Source organism: Sylvia atricapilla, chromosome 2 (assembly GCF_009819655.1).
Source record: "Sylvia atricapilla isolate bSylAtr1 chromosome 2, bSylAtr1.pri, whole genome shotgun sequence".
NCBI classification, from domain to species: Eukaryota; Metazoa; Chordata; class Aves; order Passeriformes; family Sylviidae; genus Sylvia; species Sylvia atricapilla.
The window spans coordinates 114,281,448-114,304,144 of record NC_089141.1 but is presented as its reverse complement, the minus strand read 5'-3'; the positions used below and the strand labels follow the sequence as shown (position 1 = coordinate 114,304,144).

Genomic DNA, 22,697 nt, shown 5'->3' with positions numbered 1-22,697 from the left:
AGGGATTGCTCCCAGAGCCTCCCTCCCTGCAGGACCGCGGCTCGCACGGCGCTGCCAAAACTCCTGGGAGTTGGGACACACACAGGAAGAGGAAGACAACGAAGAAGAGGAAGAAGATGATGAAGAAAACAAAGGAGATGAAGAAGACATTGAATACAAAGAAGATGAGATGTGGACGACGAGGACGAGGATGAAGATGAAGATGATGAGGACAACGAGGATGAGGATGACGAGGACGACAAAGATGATAGGACAAGGACGATGGCGATGAAGATGACAAAGATGAGCATGAAGACGAGGATGACGACGACTGAGACGAAGACTAAGAAGACGACGATGACGAGGATGATGAACACGTGGATGACGACGAGGATGACGACGACTGAGACGAAGACTAAGAAGACGACGATGAAGACAAAGAAGAAGATGATGACAAAGATGAAGAAAGTGAAGATGAAGATAATGACAAAGTCTTTAAAAATGCATAGAAAAATAGTAATAAGAAGAAGAATTTTAAGAGTAACTAGAAGTAGAAGAAGAATAGGAGCAAAAATTTTAAAACATCATAGTAGAAGAGTACTCGGAATACGAATTAGAATTTAAATATGCATAGAAGAAGAAGATGAATAAGAATTTGAATTTTAAAATACATTGAAGAAAAGAAGAAGAAAAGTAGTCAGAAGTAGGAGTATAGGAGTAGTTAGGAATCCACAAATGAAGACAAGATCTAATGAATAAATGAAATTTCAAAATAATTTGTATTTATTGCATATTGTATATTTACATTCCAAACTATAATATAACATGAATACACAATATATTGTAATTACAAGATATTACTCCCAAGAAATGACCAAAGAAGAACAGAATGTTTTGTTACTGAGGAATTATTTTTTCTAATAAAGTCAGTAAGGCACAAGGAAAGAGTGTCGGGATGTCATTTGCTGTCTCTCGCGGGCACTGAAGTGTTTTCCCCTCCGTGCCAGGGAGTGCCCTGGGAGCAGGGAGCGCTCAGCCGCCGGCGGCAGTGGGACAGTTCCCGGCCGGGACAGCGAAGGCAGCCCAGCCCCGCTGTGCCGCTGCCCGTGCCCAGGAGCCGGGCTGGCTCAGAAAGGCAGCGCCGCTTTGGCGTGGGCCAGGAGCAAGGGCTGCTCCTCCCCGGGCTTGCTGTGGCTGTCACGGTGCTGCCGAGGCTCTTCTCACCATTGACACTCCTGTTTTGCACACAAAACGTGCAGCAGAAGGAAGGTGCAGCTGAGCCTGCGGCTGGAGCCTTGCAGCCCGCTCTGCCCTGTCCTTGCCCAGGGCTCAGTGCTCAGCAGAAAGCAGCTCTGGGGTCTGTACAACTCCTACCCCGACACAATGGTTGGGGCTGGCAGGGAGCTCAGCAGCTGATCACCTCCTGCTCTGTGTCTCCCTCTCTGTGACAGGTGTTGCCTCTTGCTTTCTCTCTCCCTGCCTCACGCTTCTTGTGCTGCCAAATCCGTGTTAAATAAAATCCCTCTGTTGCCAATCCCTCTGTTGCCTCATTTGTCCCTTAACTGGGGCAGAGACATTTCTCCCTCATGGCTTTGTGACACCTGGGCTGGGACACCTTCCACTATCACAGGTGGCTCCAAGCCCCATCCATGTTTTTGATGTTTAGGATAACTTTCACAGAATCCCAGGGTCACTCCTCCAGGGACAGAAACTCCTCCTCAGCTCCTGCAGCAGCTCCGTGTGTGACAGCAGGGCCGGGTCCCTCCAGCCCCGTGTCGCACTAGTGACGTCCCAATGAGGCTGCTCTTGGGGCGGCTCTGCTGGGTCCTGCTGTGCTGTTTGTCCCCGGGGCCGTGTCCCTGTGTCCCTGCAGGCCCTGAGCACTGGGGACACACAGCTGGTGGCAGCAGGTGGCCGTGGTGGTGGCCGTGTCCCCACTCCTGCCAGCACACCTGGCCTTGGTGACCCTCCTGTGCCACCCTGAGGGGACAAATGCCACCCTCACAGATCCATCCCAGGAAAGAGAACTGGTCTTGGAAACCACGGCCTCATGTTAGCATAAGATGTTTGTTGGCATTTTCATAACTTTTAGTTATGTGTTGTGATATTTGTTGTCCGGGGAAGCAGCAGGGCCACATATCCTGCTCTTCATTTAAGAATATTCATCAGGAAAAAATATCATTGTGTCTCTTCCTTTTTTCTTAAGAGATACCACCCAGCATCAGTGCTTGAGCTTGTAGAATGGAGTATGGGATGTGCTCTAGCCCAAAGTTTGATTTTAGCCATCTTGTGATAATTATTTCTATTTAATACCAGTGTCTTGTTGCTCTGAGGGGCCATCACTCTGCATGAAGGGTGACAACCCTTTGAAAGGGCAGCTTTAGGATAAATCATAAACCCAAACCTCCTTTGTCTTCCAGCCACACTGAGAGAGAGAGAAATATCAGGGGGGTGAGTGACTGCCAGATTTGGGGGAAATCTCCACCAGTCGGGTTGTTTAGCCTGGAGGAGGCTCAGGGAGACCTCATTGCTCTGTACAACTCCCTGACAGTGAGGGGGATTCGAGCTTTGCTGCAGTGTCCTGAAAGAAAGCAGGAGAGGAAATTGCCTCAAGTTTTTCCACAGGAGATCCAGATTGGAGATCTGAAAAATATTTGCTCTGCCATAGTGGTCAGGCCTTGGGATAAGCTGCTCTGGGAGGTTTGGAGTCACTGTCACTCCAAGCCCTTGTAAAACATCTCTGGTAGTGGGTGCTGAGAACGTGTCATTGTGGAATAATGGAATCATCTAATCATGGAGCAGTTTGGGTTGGAAGGACCCTAAACTTCATCCAGTGCCACCCCTGCCATGGCAGGGACACCTCCCACTGTCCCAGGTGCTCCAAGCCCCAGTGTCCAGCCTGGCCTTGGGCACTGCCAGGGATCCAGGGGCAGCCACAGCTGCTCTGGGGGAGCTCCTGGAAGCCAAAGCATAAAGCACAGATTGAAGAGCAGAGAAAAAAATTCCTCCAGAAGAGCTGTGAGGACCAAAGGTGGTCCTTCCTCAGGTGGGCACCGACCTCGAACCACCACGAGTCACTCCCTGAGGGGTTTTGCTCCATCAGGCTTTGAATTTTTCCACCTGGCAGAGTGGTCAGGCCTTGGGATGAGCTGCCCAGGGAGGTTTGGAGTCACTGTCTGTGGAGTGCTCAGGAGCAGTCTGGAGGTGGCCCTTGGGGACAGGCCTTGGGCTGATGCTGGTGGCACTGGGGTGGCCCTGGGGGATCCTGAGGGGCTCTTCCCACCTTGGGGATTCCATGGAATCCAAGCCCAAGGCACCTGCACATCCACCAAATGTTCAGGGGGCCACAACTCCCAATTCATCTGCTCCCAGCCTCAGCCCCTTGAGGGCTGTGAGGAGTCTCCAGGATGGTCCCTCCCATCCCAAGGGCAGGTTCCTCCAGAGCCAAAGGGCTGAGATGAAGTTCAGGTGAGCTTTAGAGGGACAGTCTGGAGGTGGCCCTTGGGGACAGGCCTTGGGCTGATGCTGGTGGCACTGGGGTGGCCCTGGGGGATCTTGAAGGTCTCTTCCAACCCACCTAATTCAGTGATTCTGTGACAGCTGCGGCACTCGGACACCAGACTGGGGTTGACGGAGCTGTTTCCCCGGAGCTGGAACACAGATAGGATGGGCTGAGGCAGCATCGCCTGGAGTCGAGCTCCATCTGCCGGGAATTCCAACAGCAGCCACGGCACTCCGGGAACATCCTCCCTGCCGTCCTGCCGTGCCCTATCCCCTCTGCCCGCGCTCCTCAGGGGATGCTTTCACCCCTGGGGCAGATGGAGAAGAGAAAAAGGCCCTGGCCCAGGACTGGCCAGGCTGGGCTCTGAGCAGCCTCATCCTTCCCCTGGCACAGCCTGACAGAGCCAAACTGAAGCAGGAGGAGTCACGCTGTGCCTCTGCGATCCCGCTTCTGTGTTGTACAGGTGTAATGTACAGAGTTAGAGAATGTCCTGAGTTAGAAGGATCCTGAGAATATCCTGAGTTAAGCACCCACAGGGATCATTCATCCACTCTTGTCCCTGCCCAGAGCCCCAACAATCCCCCTGGGCATCCCTGGGTGTCCAAAGGCTCCTGGAGCTCTGGCAGTGCCCATTCCCTGGGGAGCCTGGGCAGTGCCTGAACCCTCTGGGGGCAGAGCCTGGCCCTAAAATCCCCCCTCAATCCCTCCTGGAACAGCTCCAGCCTGTCTCTGGGTGCTGTCAGGTCACAGGGAGCAGAGATCTGAGCTGTCTGTCCCCTGGGAGGAGCTGTAACCTCAATGAATCTCCTCGCAGTCTCCTTTTCTCCAGCTGGACAAGCCAACATCCTTCAGCTGCTCCTCGTGTGGCTCCTCCAGACCCTTCCCCGTCTTTGTATCCTCCTCTGGACGCTCACTAAGAGCATTAATGTCCTTCTCACCTTGTGGTGCCCAAAGCTCGAGGTGAGGCTGCCCCAGTGCAGAGCAGAGCTGTAACCTGCAGCTCTGGAGCTTGTTCAGCTTAGAAGGACCCACTCCCGTCCTCTGACCCGAATGGTTTCAGCAATGCCATCTCTGTTCAGTTTGTGTTTAACATTTCCAGAGGGTGTGGGAACAGCCAAGGGGTTTTTTTGTTCCCAGGGTCTGTGTCCATGACATTCATGGCCTCTGCCTGTTTCCCCCATTAAGTCCCTCTCCTCTCTGACAGGGAAAAATGAATTCCTCTTCCATCCACCCCAGCACAGCCATTCTCCAGGAAGACCTGAGTCAGATGTTTGGTACCTAAACCAAATACCTGAGGAAGGTGGGGAAGAGGCAGACAATTGCTGGAGGGAGACACACAGCTACTGAACCAGCCTAATGTAAACAAGATCTAAAGCAAGAGTTCAAAGTTATTAAAACTAGGGGAAAATGCCAAAGAAGGAAATTCTTCTCTGTTCACTCACTCAGCTCTGGAGCCAATGAAACCTGCTTCACTGTCCCTGAAAGATGATTTATGGGCATGTTTTTTAGAGTGGAGACAACAATAACAACAACTGTGAGCCTTTTCATCCAGGGACCTCAAAGGGCTTCTCAAAAATCAGTGTCACTTGTGGAAGAAGGAAACTGAGGCACAAGGAAGGGAGGGATTTTGCTCCAGCAAGTTGAGAAGCCAGGGATAAACCCTGAGTTAGGTACAATCTGTGCTAAGATGCATCACTCAGCAAACAGAAGTCAGAAAGCTTCATCCACAGAGTGTGTGAGTGGTGGTACAAATGAGAAAAGAGGCACACGAGCAATTGAATTCAGAGAAATGCCGAGCAGCAGCTGGGAGAAAATGAGGTTATTCTCCTCTTTGCCTCCATCAGCATCACAGAAGAGAATCTAATTCCTGGGATGGTTTAGCTCTAACACATTTGTTTTATCGAGGATTAGAAGAAACATTCAGGAGGGTTTTTTTTTTTGTTTTGGTTTGGTTTTGTTTTTCTCCCAGCTTTTTACAACTGGAGACTGGAGAAACCGATTTGGTGACTGTTCTTGCATCTTTTTAATAGACAATTAAAAACCTCATTCTCTTAACAGAACTGGGGTTTGTCTTCCAGAGCTTTTTTTCTGTTTCCTAATTGCAATATCTACCTGGGAGGGATAAGAGATTGGAAGTATAATTTTTGCTTATTTAAAGATTTGGAATAAATTTCACCTCCTGCTTTCTCCCTTTTCTCCCCCAACAACCTTTTCCCTCCTGTGCCACCAAAACCATCTTTGTGTGGGAGGCACATCTCAATATCCTTGTTGACATTACTGCAAAATATATCCAAAATATGTGTCTGGAGGGGAGTCTCTCTTCTCCCACTCTTTCCTGAGTGTTCTGTAGTCCTGAAAGCCTCGAGAAGTGGCAAAATTCACCACCCACAAAGAGGGGACTCTGTGAGTGGCTCATTTCTCATCTTTAGTGGAACCACACCGAATGAACTCTTGGAAGTTTCTGGAATGGATTATGTAGTGTTTTAATGAGAATTAAGGTGCATGAAGGACTTTAGGAAGTTGAAAATGTCCAGCTTGGCCGTGGGACACTGAGAAAGGAGATCAATATTCTCCAGCAGATGATGTGGCTGAAGACCCAGGGGAGTTGGGCAGTACACAAAGAGATCCCCAAAATCACCTCAGATTAATGGGATCACACTGGGAAAGGCAGGACTAAGAGGTAAAACAGCTGCACCTTTAACACCTTCGGGTTGCAAAGTCACCCAGGTGACCAAAAACCAACCCAAATCCCTGGATTTTGGCCTCTCTCACCTGGAGCTGCTTGGAAATATTTGGGATGGCCTGTGGTGCAACCTGCTGACTCACCCCAACCTGGTCATGCTGCTTCCCACAAATCGATCCTGGAAGGGCCAGAGCATTCCCAGGGTTGGCAGGCTCCAACCTTTGGCAACAAAGATCTTTCAGCTTTCATCACTTCCAAAAGGATGCCACTGAACAATTTTCCAGGACTGCACTGACAGGGTTTTTTGCCATGTGCAGAAATTTTTGATGTTTTTCGTGCAGAAAGTTTTGCTTTTCAGTTCTAAAATAGAACAACTTCCACCCATCCAGCCCCAAAAATCATAAATGCCATGGGATGGACAGGCTGGCATTGCACTGGCTGGGATCACACATCCCTCAAAGTTACCTGTGCTGGGCTGACATCTCCGTGCTCCTGGTCTGCAGGAGGCTGGAGAAATAGCAGAAATGAGGGATTAGAATTCAAAAAGAAAGGCAAGGTGTTCTTTTCCTTCCTCCTCCACAAATTTAGCCACAGTTTTATGGGGCAAAAATTAAACTGGAAACGTTCCTGTGTAAAATAGAATTTTGTTTGATTCAGAACAAATTTCAGAGAGGAAAGGAGAAGTTTGCCGCAGAGGCTCCAATTAGGGATTTGCTGTTTCAGTAAAAATTCAGTGATTTTCGAGAAATGTCAGGTCCCTTCCAACCCAAACCGTTCTGCGATTCTGTGAACTGAGAGCTCTCAGTCCTGAGGGGTTCTGCTGTGAGAAAACCAGGAAAGAAATCCCAGCAGGAACAAAGCCGGTGGTGTCAGAGAGCTTCTCCTGCCTCTCCTCTGCTCGAGGGATGTGTGAGCGTCAATTTGTCACTTGAGCATCCCCAGAAAAGCTCCGGCTCTTCCCGTGTCGGGGGCGTTTGAAAGTTTGAACCAGCCTGAGGCACTTTTCTCGTGCTCCAGGAAACAATGGTGGATCAGCAGGGATCAGGTTTTCTCTCTTTCCCCAGCCTCCCTTCCCTTAGGAAGGTTTTTCCGAAGCCTTCAGCGCAGCGCTGCCCTCTCCCCGCGCTGCGAGCAGCCCTGCCTTTGAAATCAGTGCATTCGATTTGCTCCATAAATTGTTTTATCCTCCCCTCGGAAAAAAAAAAAAAAAAAAACCAACCCAAACAATTCCCAGACAGTGACTCGTGCTGACTAATCCAGTCTGGGAGACTTCGAGGTGTCCCTGAAACTTAAAACCACCAAACAAGCTTCCTAATTCAGTAGCTAGACATTCCACTGGGGGACCTGGAGGTTCTGGGCTTTTATTTTTCCTTCTCCTCAGGGTTAAACATGCTTTTTATCTGCGCTGTGCCTCCCTCCCCCAGCGGGCAGGAGCTGGGATGAGCTGGAATTCGGACATTCCTTTCCTGCCTACACTTTAAAAAGTCCAGCTCCACAGGGCATCCCAATGGCAAAGTTATTGGGAAGGGAAAAAAAAAAAAAAAAACAGGGAGCAAAAGGAGATGAGGGGTGCCTGGAGTAGTAATTGAGATAGTCCCAGTTCATCTCACAGCAAAAAAGATGCGGAGACAAGGGAAAAAAAAATAATAAAAAAATTCATATTTTTGGCTCTTTTACCCTGCAAGGGCTGAGTCAGATTTTAGTCATGTCTGGAGAGCACGGGAGGCTTGCAGTCCGGCAGTGACAGATTTCCGAGCTCTGGAGGTTGTGAACGAGCCCTGTCTGGGAGCAGATAATGCAGTTTATTGTCTGCTCCGTGACCACACACGCTGCGGCAGGAGCCAGCACTCCAGGGAAAGGGATCTCGCTCCTTCCCCACGGATCCGAGGGAGCTGTGTGGCTGCTGGGAAGGGGAGAAGCTGTGAGCACCCAGGGGAACAAACCTGGGTTATTGATCCAGAAAATCCTTGTGGAACTGGACAAAAACCTGGGTTTTTGATCCAGGACATCCCTGTGGGGTTGGACACACACCTGGGTTATTTTTCCAGAAAATCCCTGTGGAACTGGACAAAAACCTGGATTATTGATCCAGGACATCCCTGTGGGGTTGGACACAGACCTGGGTTATTGATCCAGAAAATCCCTGTGGGGTTGGACACACACCTGGGTTATTGATCCAGAAAATCCCTGTGGAACTGGACAAAAACCTGGATTATTGATCCAGGACATCCCTGTGGGGTTGGACACACACCTGGGTTATTGATCCAGAAAATCCTTACGGGGTTGGACACACACCTGGCTTATTTGTCAAAAAAATCCCTGTGGGATTGGACACACATCTGGGTTATTTTTCCAGATTAGTGTGGAGCTAGACATGCATCTGGGTTATTTATCCAGAAAATCCCTGTGGGGTTGGACACACACCTGGATTATTTTTCCAGATTAGTGTGGAGCTGGACACACACCTGGTTTTTATTTTTTTCCCAGGACATCCCTGTGGGGTTGGACACACACCTGGGTATTTTTCCAGGACACCTGTGTGCATTTGGACACACACCTGGGTATTTTTCCAGGACACTTGCGTGGAGCTGGACGGTGCCCTGAGGGCTGATGGTGCTTAATGAGCCCTCAAACAGTGGCCTCTGTAATCAGAGCTCATTAAAAGCTGGGTGTGAAGTGCCACAAGAAGTCAACAACGTTTTGCATTCACCCTCCTGTCACCACCTGCAGCCTCCAGCCTTGGTCTTCATCACCTTCTGTGCCCTCTCCTCCTCCTCCTCCTGCTCCCTCTCGAGCAGCCACACGGGGAGGGTTGAGCTGCACGTTCCCAGTTGCCCAAACTGGTGTGGTGGGGTCACCTGTGGGTCCCAGGGGGCTGCCCTGGCTCCCGTGGGCTCTCAGCTCCCTCTTTTCCAGCTGTGGGCAGGGCGGGAGGCAGAGGGGCAGGAGGAGGAACTCACCCAGCATCGAGGAGGTGCCACTGCCGTGGAGTGGCACAACCACTCTGGAAATTGGGGGATTTGAGGGATTTTCCTCAGTCCAGCTGCCTGCCAAGGAAAGAGGACATGGCCTTTCCCACAAGTGGGATCCATGGACCTGCTCCAAGAGGGATCTATGGATCTTCTCAAAGTGGAATCCGTGCATCTGTTCCAAGGTGGATCCATGGATCTGCTCAGAGTGGCATTCATGGATCTTCTCAAAATGGGATCAATGGATCTGCTCACAGTGGGATCCATGGATCTGCTCAGAGTGGGATTCATGGATCTGCTCAGAGTGGGATCCATGGATCTTCTCAAAGTGGGATCCATGGATCTGCTCAGAGTGGGATTCATGGATCTGCTCGGAGTGAGATCCATGGATCTGCCTTCCCTTCCTCTCCACAAACCACAGCTCTGCTGCTCTGTTCTCTGCCCAATCTCCAAAATCCAGCAGCCTGCTCTGTTCCCTGCCCGGTCTTCAAAACCCAGCAGCAAAATAGTTCTGCTGAGTTCCCCTTGGTGTCATATTTTTGGGGTTTGTTTTGACTATCGCTATTTGTGGCTTCTTTTCCCTGCCTGTCAAAACCAGAGACAAAATAAACCCGTGCTCTGCCTCATCGTCCACCTCGAGGGGAAAAGCTCTTGGGTTCCAGGGGTCAGGGGAGGGATCTGCAGGAGAGTCTCTTCAAAAATACGAGTACAACGTTTTAGGGTCGTGCTGGAAGGAAATGTAGGGGGGCCACGCTGAGCAGGACAAGCCAAAACCACATCAGAGATGGGGGTGCCAACATTTGTACCTCCAAAAAGGCACCTGGGATTCAGTCACTGTTTTCTCTTGGTGCTTTGGCCTTCATTTTAAACAGATAACAGGGATTATGGTTTGAGAGATGGAAAGTTACTCCACGAGCTGTCAGAGGAAAAAATGCACCTTTGATATATTTGCTTTGTAGCTGATTTCTCGCTTCACTGAGAGGAGGACCTGGAAGCCAATCCTTGTATATATAAAATATATATTAAAACTTATATATAAAATATATAACAAACTTGTCTAGAAAGTGTCCCTGCCCATGGCAGGGGAACTAAGGTCCCTTCCAACCATTCTGTAATTCCTTGATTATTGTGGACAAGGATATTACTGAAAACTTCTTTAATATTATGCAGTATCTCGTGCAGGGCCAATATTAGAAAATATTTCATCTATATCTACAGATGTCTGCATACAGAGGCTTTAAAAATGAACTTTCAATTTATTTTTCTCATTTTGAAAGCTTGGTACACCCATAGTAATGTCTCATTAACACTTCTGTTTCATTATTTATTTAATGAGGAAAAAACACCCTTTTTTTCTCTTTAAATAAATAAATAGATGAATTTTCTCTCTTCTTTTTCTATAAAGAGAAAAAAAAATTCTTTTAAATAACATGACCTTAAAATCTGTTTTGGTGCTCCTCAAGGAAGGTTCCAACCATGAAGACCAAAAAGGATCCAACCCAAGAAGGAAAAGATGAAGAAAAACAAGAGCTGTAGGTGAACCTGAAATACTGACGTTTAATTGAGAAGCCAGGGATAAAATGCAATTATTGGACTTCTGTAGATGCAAAATCTCATTTCATGGAATCATGGAATGGTTTGGGTTGGGAGGGACCTCAAAGCCCAAAAAAACTCAAGTATGGAAACTTATTTTTGATGTTGTGAGTGCCACATGCTCAACACAATCTTCCTGATGGCTCCTTTTTCCCTGAGAGGCTTTTTTTTTTTGTTTTTCTCCCGGCTCAAAGAATGCACCAGGCTCACCTGCATACTTGTCAAACATTTTTATTTGTCATTCACACTAATTATGATATTGAATTTACAGAGGAAACTGTGGTACAAAGAAAGAAAGAAAGAAAAGAAAGAAAGAAAAGAAAAAAAATAAAAAAGGAAGAAAAGTGTTCATTAGAACTACTGCAGCAGTCCAGCTGCTCTGGGTAGTTGTAATGAATTCTCCTGTGGTGCTGGACACAGCCATCCCTATGGACAGCAAGGATTTACCCTGGGGTGGCATCTACAGATTCCTGGAGTGGGGGGAAAAAAAAAAAAAATCTATTCTATTCTCTTTTCCTATCTGGTTCCAAAAATCAGCAGCCACCCCCTTCCCTCCCTCTCTCCCCAGGAAGAAAAGTCTCTTTTGTCAAAAATCGTCATTTTGCCCCCCACCAAAAAAAAAAAAAAAAAAAAAAAAATCCCCAACCTGATGGTTTTCCCTTCAGGAAAAGTTCAGCGTGAAAGGGAAAATGTTTTGTAAACAGAGCCAGAAAATGCTGAACAAATTCCCTTTGGTGCCACTCTGATGGGGCTGTGTCCCCTCCTCAGCCTCACCACCTCGCACTGAAATTTTGGTTTGAAAAAGAGCTGGAATGGTCCAACCCAAAATACCACAAATAACCCACAGATTTTTTTTTTAATTTTTTTTTTTGCATGTTTGTTTCTCCCCTACCACAAAAAAAGTGAAGGATGTTGGATAGAGACCATGCTGTAACTGTTTACAAAAGTGAGTAAAATGTAGTTCCTCTTGAAGCCTAAAAAAAGAACTAATTGGGAAAAGAAATAAGTCTCACTACAGTATTTCAGCAAACACAAAGTTAAGTTCATTAAAAACACCGAGAAAAAAAACAAAAACAAACCGAAAAAAAAAAGAGAAAAATGCAGAGTAATTACAAGCACTAAATATTTTGGCTAGGAAGCTTTGGAAATCTATTTACAGACATAAATACAAGTAACTCTGGGGATGCAACCCTTGAGGGACAAGGAGAAAAACGCCGAGTGGTCGGGGCTGACCCAGCCAGGTGAACAAAAATCTAAGGGGAAAATGGTACAAGGCAGGAAAAAGAAGGCAGAGTTTTGCTCTGAGGACAGAAAACTGATCCACTCCTCCCTGGATTTCCAAAACAAAAGTTCACCCAGGAAAAGCAGCAATGAGTGTTTGAGCAGTGAAATTTGGGATGTTTTGGCAAAGGCTGTTTGGAGGAGAGGGTTTCTCTCCTTCCCAGTGGAGAATTTGGCAGCGTTGTACAAATCAAACCCTTCACAGCAGGGATGCTCTCTGCATCCTCTTCTCCCTGCATTTAAACTCTGAAATGAGTTTAAATGTTCTCGGAGAGGGAAATATTTATCTTCAGAGCCAGAAAAAAATTACTTTGGAGATGTTTGACGTGGACAAGGAGTTGTGAAAGGAGCACCCAAGTTGAGAATAAGGACAGCCAGGAGCTGAATTTTGGGAGGGTGAGGTTCCTAAAGCACTCTGCTGACTGCAGCTCCAGAGCAGAAGCACAAGAATTCTCTTTTTCTGACTCCATTCAGCTCCCAGGATGATAAAACAACATAAATATATACATATTATATCCATATAAAAATAGATACTTATACGCTCTAATTTGGAGATGGGGGAAATATTTTATACAAGTGTCTTCTTTTTCTGCCAGTTTAAGTGCTCTTAAAATAGAAGAGGAAAGATGTGAGAGCATTTTCACAGCCTTAGTGATGGCTACAAAACCAAATATTTGAGGAAACTGTGGTTTCTGATGAGTGAATACGCTGAAAGCCACAGTGATTAAACAGATTAATTGCCAGGGATAATGAGCTTGGCTTTCCCTTTCCTTTGCAGTGCTGGATGTACCCAGAGAGGCTGGGCTCCAAAATTTGGTTGCTGGCAATAAAAACACGGAAAACACTGGGAAATTCCAGAAAAGTGTCATTAAGGACACAGAGGAATGTGGTGGTGACCAGTTCTGTATTTCCTCATCTCGTCCACACCGGGAAGAGCCAAATTAAACCTCAACTTTGGGATGAGTGGAGACAGAGGAGAGGCACGGACATAAGAAATGCTTGATTTAGGGTCTGAGAGTCACCAACTCCCTGTTCCTGTGAATTCCAGATTTTTTAGCTTCCAGGGTGGGTGGGTGGGCTTCAATTCTGGGAAATTGGAAAATAAAAGGGCTGAACAGAAAGGTTGTGGAGTCCCACAGGCCTGGGAATGTGGTGACCACACTGACCTCACCTTGGTGACCGCGCCAACCTCCCCTCTGCCACCGGGCTGAACTCATGGAATCATCAAATCATGGAATGGTTTGGGCTGGAAGGAACATTAAATCCCACCCAGTGCCACCCCTGCCATGGCAGGGACACCTTCCACTGTCCCAGGCTGCTCCAAGTTCTGTCCAACCTGGGACACCTTCAGGGATGGGGAATCCACAACTTCTCTGGGCACCCCATGCCAGGGCTTCACAAATTTCACAGGGATGAATTTATTCCAAATATCCCATCTAACCCTGCCCTCCTTCATCTTAATACCATCCCTCTTGTCCTATCACTCCATGCTTTTGTTAAAATTCCCTCTCTGGGTCACCTGGCCCTTCCTGGCTCCTCCAAGCTCCTCTCCCTGCTGTGTTTCCACTCCCAGCTCTGTGCACGTTGGTGGTCCAGTCACGAGGCAGATGTGAGAGCTGCAATCAATTATGGTTTTAATTGAGAGCTGTAATAAATTAGGGTTTGAATTGCACAGAATGTGCCGAGTGGGTTCTGCAACAGAGCTACTGCTCAGTAATGAGAGAATTTTATTTTAGGGTACTAAAGAGGTGAAAGTCCAATTGTGGAAATGCTACAACCAGGAGGGATTTCTGTATTCAGCAGGGTCTCCAGACCTTCAAAATATATTTCTGGTAGGATTTGGATGTTTTCTGTCCTTTTTCCGAGCAAACTCTGGAAAATGATAAAGGCTATTCCATTAAATGAAAAGCACAGGGCCATGTGTTTTAACAGAAGCATTCTGGGCTTTTGCTGAGATCTCTTGAAACACTCCCTATTTTCTGCACAAAAAACAACCTTATTGACAATGGAAATTCTTCGATTCTTTTCAATACCAAAGTGCTACTGCATCCAAATGAAACAAAGAAGCAAATCATATATATATATATATATATATATATATGTATATAAAGAGAAAACTTGAAAAACAAATGGTTTAAATAAGTCCAGCTGTTTTGCTGCCTGCAGCCAAGGATCTTTTTAATTTTGAACCCTTTTAACTTTTTTTTTTTTTTCTTTTTTTTTTTTTTCAAAACATCAAACACTGATCTGAAGCCCTGCTTTCAAATACTCTCTGAGTTGACCTGCAATTGTTTCTCTGCTCTGAGAGGTTCATTAAATAACAATCAGCTCGTTTGGGACGCACACAACGTGTCAACATCAGCAGTTTGGAACTTAAGGAGTAGTACAAGAGCTGCGTTCAGAGCAAACCCTCGATAAAATAGTGCCAAAAACGTTTACAGTGACATCTGATATGTTTGTGCTGGGACAACAGACGGGCGGCGGTGACGGCTCCGTGCCGAGCCTGCTCCTAGTAAAAGCCTTGTAGATTTACTACAGGGCACAACACCAACTTTAAACAACTCTCCTCATCTCCCAGGAGATGGAAATGGAAGGATCCTCCAGGCCCTGGCGTTTCTGGAGCTTTCCAGGTGAGCTCGAGAGCCCCGTGCAGGAAGGGATCTGTTTGCCAGAGGGATGGGACGTGGCTTTGGTGCTGCACAGAAATCCTGGGAGCAAATCTCCCCCAGACCCCTTCAGAGCCAGGACTTCCCCCTTGCCATGGCAATCACAGAACCAGGGAATGGTTTGGGTTGGAAGGGTTCTTAAAGCTCATCCACCAAAATTGCCACGGGCAGGGATGCCTTCCACTATCCCAGGGTGGTCCAATCTGGATTGGACAGTTCCAGAAATCCAGGGGTAGCCACGGCTTCTCTGGGAATTCTATTCCAGGGCTTCCCCACCCTCCCAGGGAATAATTCCTAATTCCCAAGATCCCATCCAGCCCTGCCCTCTGGCACTGGGAAGCCAATCCCTTTGTCCTGTCCCTCTAGCAGGCAGGTATTTAATTAGGGAATATTGAATTTGCCTTAGGAAGTATCTACATCCTGATTCCTGATCCTGAGGGTCACCATTGGTGACAAAGTAGGAGGAGGGAGAGATAACTCCACCACTTGGAAAAGCACAGAAATTCCCAGGGATTTTGGTGCCTTCCGGCAGGAATTGGGCACCTCAATGCCTCAGAGGATCTGAGCTGAGTAAAATGAGAGTGAGATCATTGTAAACAATATTTTTAGGGAATTAGGAGATCACTTTTGCCCATCGTTACTCCAGCCTTTTTCAATGTGAGAAATTTGACTTTGGCTGCTACCAAAAAAAGGCAATTGCTGATTTTTTTTTTTTTTTAATGTAGGCATATTTAAATAATAATAGTATCAACAAATAAGAAAAGTCTAAATATCAAGCATAAATATCAATGAACTCATCAAAGAAATACAGTAGTTGAAAATGACCCAAGGCTGTAGCCGTTGTGTTAAAAAAAAAAAATCCAAGAGATAAAAAGTTAAATTAACTCTTTGAAAAAGGGGCTGATTCTTTCAGTTGACAAAGCAAGAAAGAAGCAAGCACGATTTAAACAAAAAAAAAAGCAAAATCTTTTTTTTTTTTTTTTTTTTTTTTGCAATTTATAAGGTGCCAAGAGAAATAAAACAAATTAGATGCAAAGCAGGATGAGCTGCATCCTAAAAAAAAAAAAAAAACCCAAAAACAAACCGAAAAACACCAAAAAAAACAAAACCCAAAACAAAACAAAAAGAACTCCCCAGTAATAAAAAATTCCATATTCTTTGGAACATATGAACAAAACGAGGAAAAGAAAGAGTGAAGTCCAACATATAAAACCTCTCATTCACAGCATTGCTAAAACAGAAGCGTTCACAGTTTCCCTCTGGGAATCTTCCTATACTTCCTTACACTTAAGACGTCCATAAGATGCAGTAAACTCGCTAAGTTTTATTTTTGGTTTTTTTGAGGGGGAATTACCTTTTTTTTTTTTTTTTTTTTTTTAAGGTTTTAAACTCTTAAAAATAGAAGTGAACCGAAACTCTCTTTTAGGGCTCATGGAGACCTTCAAGGCTGGGCACATTGGGAAGCCACAGGCCTGGAATCAGGCTGGATAATGGAAACCCTTCTACCCACCCTCGCTACCTCTGCACCACCAGCTGGGCCGTCCTCCTTTCCAGAAGCTCCTTCTCCTGCCGGGAATTCTTTGCCAAAACCACTTGGCAAAGCCAACACTCCTGGGAGCACCAACTTTCGGAAAGGTTTGCTCCTGAAACTCGTGGATGAAACGCGGCAGGGGCCCCACAAGAAGGAAGTTTTCTGGGAATCCTCCGGAATCGCGCCGGGAGATGGAGAAATCTCGTTAGTCCTTGACCCTTTTTGAGCTGCTCCCCCATCCAACTCCTCAGTAAGGTCTCCACACGGCTTCCTCCAGCCTGGCCGTGCTGGCCATGTTGGTGGGCGAGTTGCTGTGGCTGCCTTCGGCCTCCACCACGTCGCTCTGGCCGGGCAGGTTGGGGTTGAGCAGCGCCGAGCCCGTGGAGGCGTTGGTGCAGGGCGGGTGGATGCGAGGCGGAGAGCGATCCCCGCCGGAGATCATGGAGAACTGATAGGAGCCGGCTGAAGTGCCGTAGTAGAGGTGGTAAGAAGGAGAGCCGGTCTGGAAAGGGCCGCCCTGAGCCTGGGAAGAGCCGGGGTAGGGCGGAGGGAGGTAGGTGTGGTAGCGGGTGGCCGTGGACATGGCCGACATGCCGATGCCGATGGCGGAGCTGACGGGAGTCGGGGTGTAGGTGAAGGCTCCCGGATAGTGCATGCGGGGGTCGGAGATGGATGGCAGCGCCGGGAAGGAGCGGTCGATTCCCACCCGCGGGTCGCTGAACGCCGTCAGGTCCGACGCTCCTGCGTGGTGGGGAAGGGAAGGTGGTGTATTTCTCTGGGGAATGGTTTTTCCCTGAAGCCTGTAACCGTGTGGTTTGACCCTTCCTTTCTTTCTTGACCCAAAGGGCTGACCCAGCTATCTTTCCCTGAGTAGGCCAGATAATCCCCTGTTCTTCCTTCTTTCCCCTTCTTCCCATCCTGGACACCTCAAGAATAAAACATCTTGGACCAACCTCGAGGGTAAGAGCCTCTTTTGGATCTTTTGTCTTGTCCCTGAGATATTCCCCCAAAGCTTCCCAAGGAACTGAGCTAGCCAAGGAACCCCGGGGAGCTGCGGGGGTTTATTTCAGGAAGGGAGGAGGAAAAATGTTACAGGAGCTTGGAGTTAATGAGGTGGGGAAGGAGCTCTGAGAGCATCGAGGCCAAGCTGCGACCCATCCCCACCAGTGCCTCATCCAGGCCTTCCTTGGACACCTCCAGGGAATTTTAATAAATGAGCTGTGTTTTGATTAACCACTCACAGGGTTGATTAGGTCCAAAAGGTCATTGATTCCAAGCTGTGACCCATCCCCACCTTGGAACCCTGAGTGCCACCTCCAGGGGACACCTGCAGGGATGGGCACTCCAAAGCTCCCTGGGCAGTGCCAAGGCCTGAGCACCCTTTCCATGGGGAAATTCCTGCTGCTGGCCGAGCTGAGCCTCCCCTGGGCCAGCCTGAGGCCGTTCCCTCTGCTCCTGTCCCTGTGCCCTGGGAGCAGAGCCCGACCCTCCCGGCTGTCCCCTCCTGGCAGGGACTTGTGCAGAGCCACCAGGTCCCCCCTGAGCCTCCTTTTCTCCAGGCTCAGCCCCTTCCCAGCTCCCTCAGCCCCTCCTGGGGCTCCAGCCCCTTCCCCAGCTCATTACAGAATCCCTGAGGCTGGAAAAGCCCTCCCAGCCCAGGCAGTCCCCCCTGTGCCCACCTTGTCCCCAGCGCAGAGCTCTGAGTGCCACCTCCAGGGGACACCTGCAGGGATGGGCACTCCAAAGCTCCCTGGGCTGTGCCAAGGCCTGAGCACCCTTTCCATGGGGAAATTCCTGCTGCTGGCCGAGCTGAGCCTCTCCTGGCCCAGCCTCTCACTGTGAAATGTTCCACAGGAGAGTCAAATCCTGCTCTGCTCTGTCTGACATCCATGGAATTATGTCTGGCCCCATCCTCTCTTTCCCTGCCCCGATTAAACAAGTGGAGCAGATCCTCTTTAGAAAAGATCCTCATCGTGACTCAGGTTAATGGAAGGTCTCATCCCCAAAGCTGGCAGCTCTGCCTGGTTAAGATAACAACAATAATAATTACGGGAAAAAAAAAAAAAAAAAAAGTCTTTCCAGAAGAAAGACAACTTCTCCTGGCAGCCAAGGCGGGGAGTCTGCAGCAGAGGAGCCGTGTGCTGAAGGAAATACTCCTGAGGAGGAGCAGAGGGAAAACAAAGCCCTTGTCTCTCCCCAGATTCCAGGCTGGAGCTGACTGAGTCTGGGATTCTTGGAGCAGACACACTCCAGAGCCAAGCTCTGAAATCTCATCAGGACACATCAGCCCACCTTGATGAGCTGCTCTTAATTTCTTAGAGGAGCTCTGAACTTGCTCTTTGCTTCCTTTAAGATTTGCCATCCTTTTATTTTTTTTTGGAAAATTAATGGGAACACATTTCATTCCCCGAAACCCCGTCAACTTTAGGTTTAACATGTGAAAACACGGGATGGAATGGAGCAGCAGGAGCTTGGGAGGAGACAAATTTAAGATGGCATCTGCCAGATTTTTAATGTTGCTTCCACACCTCATTCCTGAGAAACTTCTTAAAACTGCCTGGGTGCATCGTTAATCAGAGGAGGGCTCGTTCTGCCCTGGCAAAAAGCAGAGTAATGACATTTAATGTCAAGGTGGTTCAAATATATTCCGTATTGTTGTTTTTCTCTTGGAGGCTCCAGGTCTTTAGTTGGGAGGGCCTAAAATCCTCCTCAAATTTGTTCTTTGTTGTGCCAAAGAGGAAATTTTTAGAGGCACCGGGTGTGGGTGACAGAAAAGGTTGCGACAGATTTTCCCAGGAATTCTGAATGCCATTTAATGTAAGGAATTTGAACAGGAAAAGAAGGATGGTGATGTGGGAACAAAACCTTTCTAGGTTCCGTCACAAGGCGTGGAGAAACTCTGCCAGCTCCAAGGAAAATCCCTGTGCCCAAGGGCAGCTCTGTGGAGAAGGACCTGGAGGTCCTGGTGGAAAACGAAGGGCCATTCTAATTTTTTTTTTTTTAATTTTCGATTTCTAATTCGGTGTAAATAAAGAATGAGATTTTTTTACAGACTTTTCTTAAAAAGAAGAAATGGCTTTTTTTTTTTTTTTTTCCCCCTCTCTGGAAAGTTCCCTGTGTTTTCAGCCCTCTCCACAATGCAATTATCACCCAGACCTAACAAATAATTTAGATTTGGTGTGAGGCTTTCAAAGCAAGCTCTACATGACAACAACAGAACAGGCTGGAGCACGTTCAAGAGGTTCCCTCTGATCTCAGAAGAAACCCTGAGCCTTCAAATGAGAGCAAGATGTGGAGTTAAAGGAGGGACTTTTGCAAAAGCTGTATGCAAATTAGAATGATATGGCCCTCACTCATTTATAGAAAATTCCTGCTGCTGCACACACAGATTGGTTCCAGATGTGCAGCTCAGGGACAGTTAAACTTGGTGGAATCAGGGTGGCTTTCACTTGCATTTTTCTGGTGGCTTCTAAAGCTCTGCAGGGCGATTTGATGGATGTGGAAAACAAGAAAATCCAGTGCAGCATTTGAAACGTCCAACCTCACCATGCTGCAGCCGATGTCCGCCCCAAACCTGCTCTGGGTTGAGAGGCAGGGAAGGAAACAGAGCTGGAATATTTGTGCCATCCATTTCTTGGCAATCTGATAATTCCTCAGCGATCTAAAGCATTTTAATTGCTCCCCACGCCTTCAAAGTGCTGCTTTTCTTGGTTTTTATTCCTTTTGGACAATGCTCTGTTGGGTTCCCAACCCCAGGAGCAACCTGGGATAGTGAAAAGTGGGGTGGGAACAGGATGAGCTTTAAGGTTTCTCCCACTTCAAACCAGTTTGGGATTCAGGGTGGACACCAGGAGCAATTTCCCCATGGAAAGAGTGGTCAGGCCTTGGCAAGAGCTGCCCAGGGAGGTCTGGAGTGTGCCCATCCCTGGAGGTGTCCAAGGGACACCTGGAGGTGGCACTCAGGGTGCCAAGGTGGCCATGAATGGCTACAGCTTGGAGTCTGTGACCTTTGGATTCTTTCTCAACCTAACTAACTCTCTGATTGGTTTATCGACACGCAGCTCATTTATTAAAATTCTCTATTTCTCTGCTCTTCCCACAAATCCCCCAAAACCTCAGAGCAGTCTGCCCAGAGAGCTCCTGAAGGGCTGGGGCAGCACCTGGGCCACCAGTTTGTCACTGTGTCCCCTTGGCTTGGAGAGCCCAGGGGTGGGGACAGAGCCACCAGTTTGTGACCAGGGGAGTGCCCCTTTGTCATGGAGAGCCCAGAGGTGGGGACAGGGCCACAGATTTGTCACCGAGGGAGTGTCCTTTTGTCATGGAGGATTCAGAGATGGGGACAGGGCCACCAGTTTGTGACCAGGGAAGAGTCTCCTTGGCACGGGAGTAGCAGGGATGGGGACAGGGCCACCAGTTTGCCACCAGGGAAGTGTCCCCTTGCCTTGGGGAGAGCAGGGATGGGGACAGGACCACCAGTTTGTCACTGACTGAGTGTCCTTTTGTCATGGAGGACCCTGGGGTGGAAACAGGGCCACCAATTTGCCACCAGGGAAGTGTCCCTTTCTCATGGAGGACCCAGGGGTTAGGACAGGGTTACCAATTAAGAGTCCCCTTGGCACGGGGGCAGCAGGGATGGGGACAGGGCCACCAATTTGCCACCAGGGCAGTGTCCCTTTGTCATGGAGAGCCCAGGGTGGAAACACAGCCCATGAATTTGTCACCAGGGAAGCGTCCCCTTAGCATGGGAGCAGCAAGGGTGGGGACAGGGCCACCACTTTGCCACTGGGAAAGTGACCCTTTGGTGTGGGGACAGCAGGGGTGGGGACAGGACCACAGATTTATCACTGAGAAAGCGTCTCCTTGGCATGGAGAGCACAGGGGTGGGGAGAGGCCACCAGGAGACCCCTGGGGGAGTGTCACTGTGTCCCCAGGGGCCGTGTCCTTACCTGAGAGGCGGCTGGAGAGCTCTGCCGTGAGCGAGCTCATGCCGCCGGCGCGGCCAGGTGAGATGGGCGTGGCCGGGTGCACGGTGGGCGTGGCGATGGAGCCCAGGTACTGGTAGGACTGCTCGTAGGACCAGGGCGGTGAGGGCTGCACCTGCCGGCTGTCTGCAACAACAAAAACACCCCCGTGGGCTCATTGGAGGACACAACCCGCCAGTCTGGGCCGGGAATAAGGCTGGAATGGCCCCACTGAGTGAGTTTCAGGGCAGTAAATCCCCCTGGGAAGGAGGAGTTCAATTGAGGCTGTTTCTGTAGTGTCACTGGATTTTATTTTATTTATTTGTAGTTTGTTTGTTTGTGGTGTTGTTTTGCATTGTGAGGGGTTTTTTTTGCTGTTTCCCATTAATAGCAGGTAAGAAAAAATTACACAGAGAATCACACACAGAACCACACACGGAGTTACACACGGAATCACACACGGAGTTACACAGGCTCACACACAAAACTGCACACAGAGTTACACACAATCACACACGGAATCACAAACAGGATCACGCACACAGTCACACTCAGTCACACACACACAGTCACACACACAGTCACACACAGTCACACAGTCACACACAGTCACACACACAGTCACACACACAGTCACACACAGTCACACAGTCACACACAGTCACACACACACAGTCACACACAGTCACACACAGTCACACACACAGTCACACACAGTCACACACAGTCACACAGTCACACACACAGAGTCACACACAGTCACACACAGTCACACACACAGTCACACTCAGTCACACACACAGTCACACACACAGTCACACAGTCACACACACACAGTCACACACACAGTCACACTCAGTCACACAGTCACACAGTCACACACACACAGTCACACACACAGTCACACACAGTCACACACAGTCACACACAGTCACACACACAGTCACACACACAGTCACACACAGTCACACACACACAGTCACACACACAGTCACACACAGTCACACACACAGTCACACACAGTCACACACACAGTCACACACACACAGTCACACACACAGTCACACAGTCACACACACACAGTCACACACAGTCACACACAGTCACACACACAGTCACACACACACAGTCACACACACAGTCACACACAGTCACACACACACAGTCACACACAGTCACACACACAGTCACACACACACAGTCACACACACAGAGTCACACACAGTCACACACAGTCACACACAGTCACACACAGTCACACACAGTCACACACAGTCACACACACAGTCACACAGTCACACACACACGGTCACACACAGTCACAGTCACACACACACAGTCACACAGTCACACACAGTCACACACACAGTCACACACACAGTCACACACACAGTCACACAGTCACACACAGTCACACACACAGTCACACACAGTCACACACAGTCACACACAGTCACACTCAGTCACACAGTCACACACACAGTCACACACAGTCACACACACAGTCACACAGTCACACACACAGTCACACA

At 48.4% G+C, this 22,697-nt stretch overlaps 2 protein-coding genes across 2 annotated transcripts in view; one reads left to right on the top strand and one right to left on the bottom strand.

Moving 5' to 3' along the window:
- Nucleotides 1-22,697, top strand: part of RRM1 (ribonucleotide reductase catalytic subunit M1) — a 516,096-nt gene that overhangs the window by 429,623 nt on the left and 63,776 nt on the right. The window lies entirely within an intron of this gene.
- LOC136358251 (runt-related transcription factor 1) overlaps nt 10,942-22,697 on the bottom strand; it is a 101,246-nt gene continuing 89,490 nt past the window's right edge. The window contains exons 5-6 of the mRNA XM_066314227.1: nt 21,151-21,312; nt 10,942-16,945 (exon numbers count right to left, since the gene is read on the bottom strand). Coding sequence (XP_066170324.1) covers nt 16,452-16,945; nt 21,151-21,312 — 656 coding nt within the window. The 3' untranslated portion in view covers nt 10,942-16,451. The remainder of the gene's footprint in view (nt 16,946-21,150; nt 21,313-22,697) is intronic.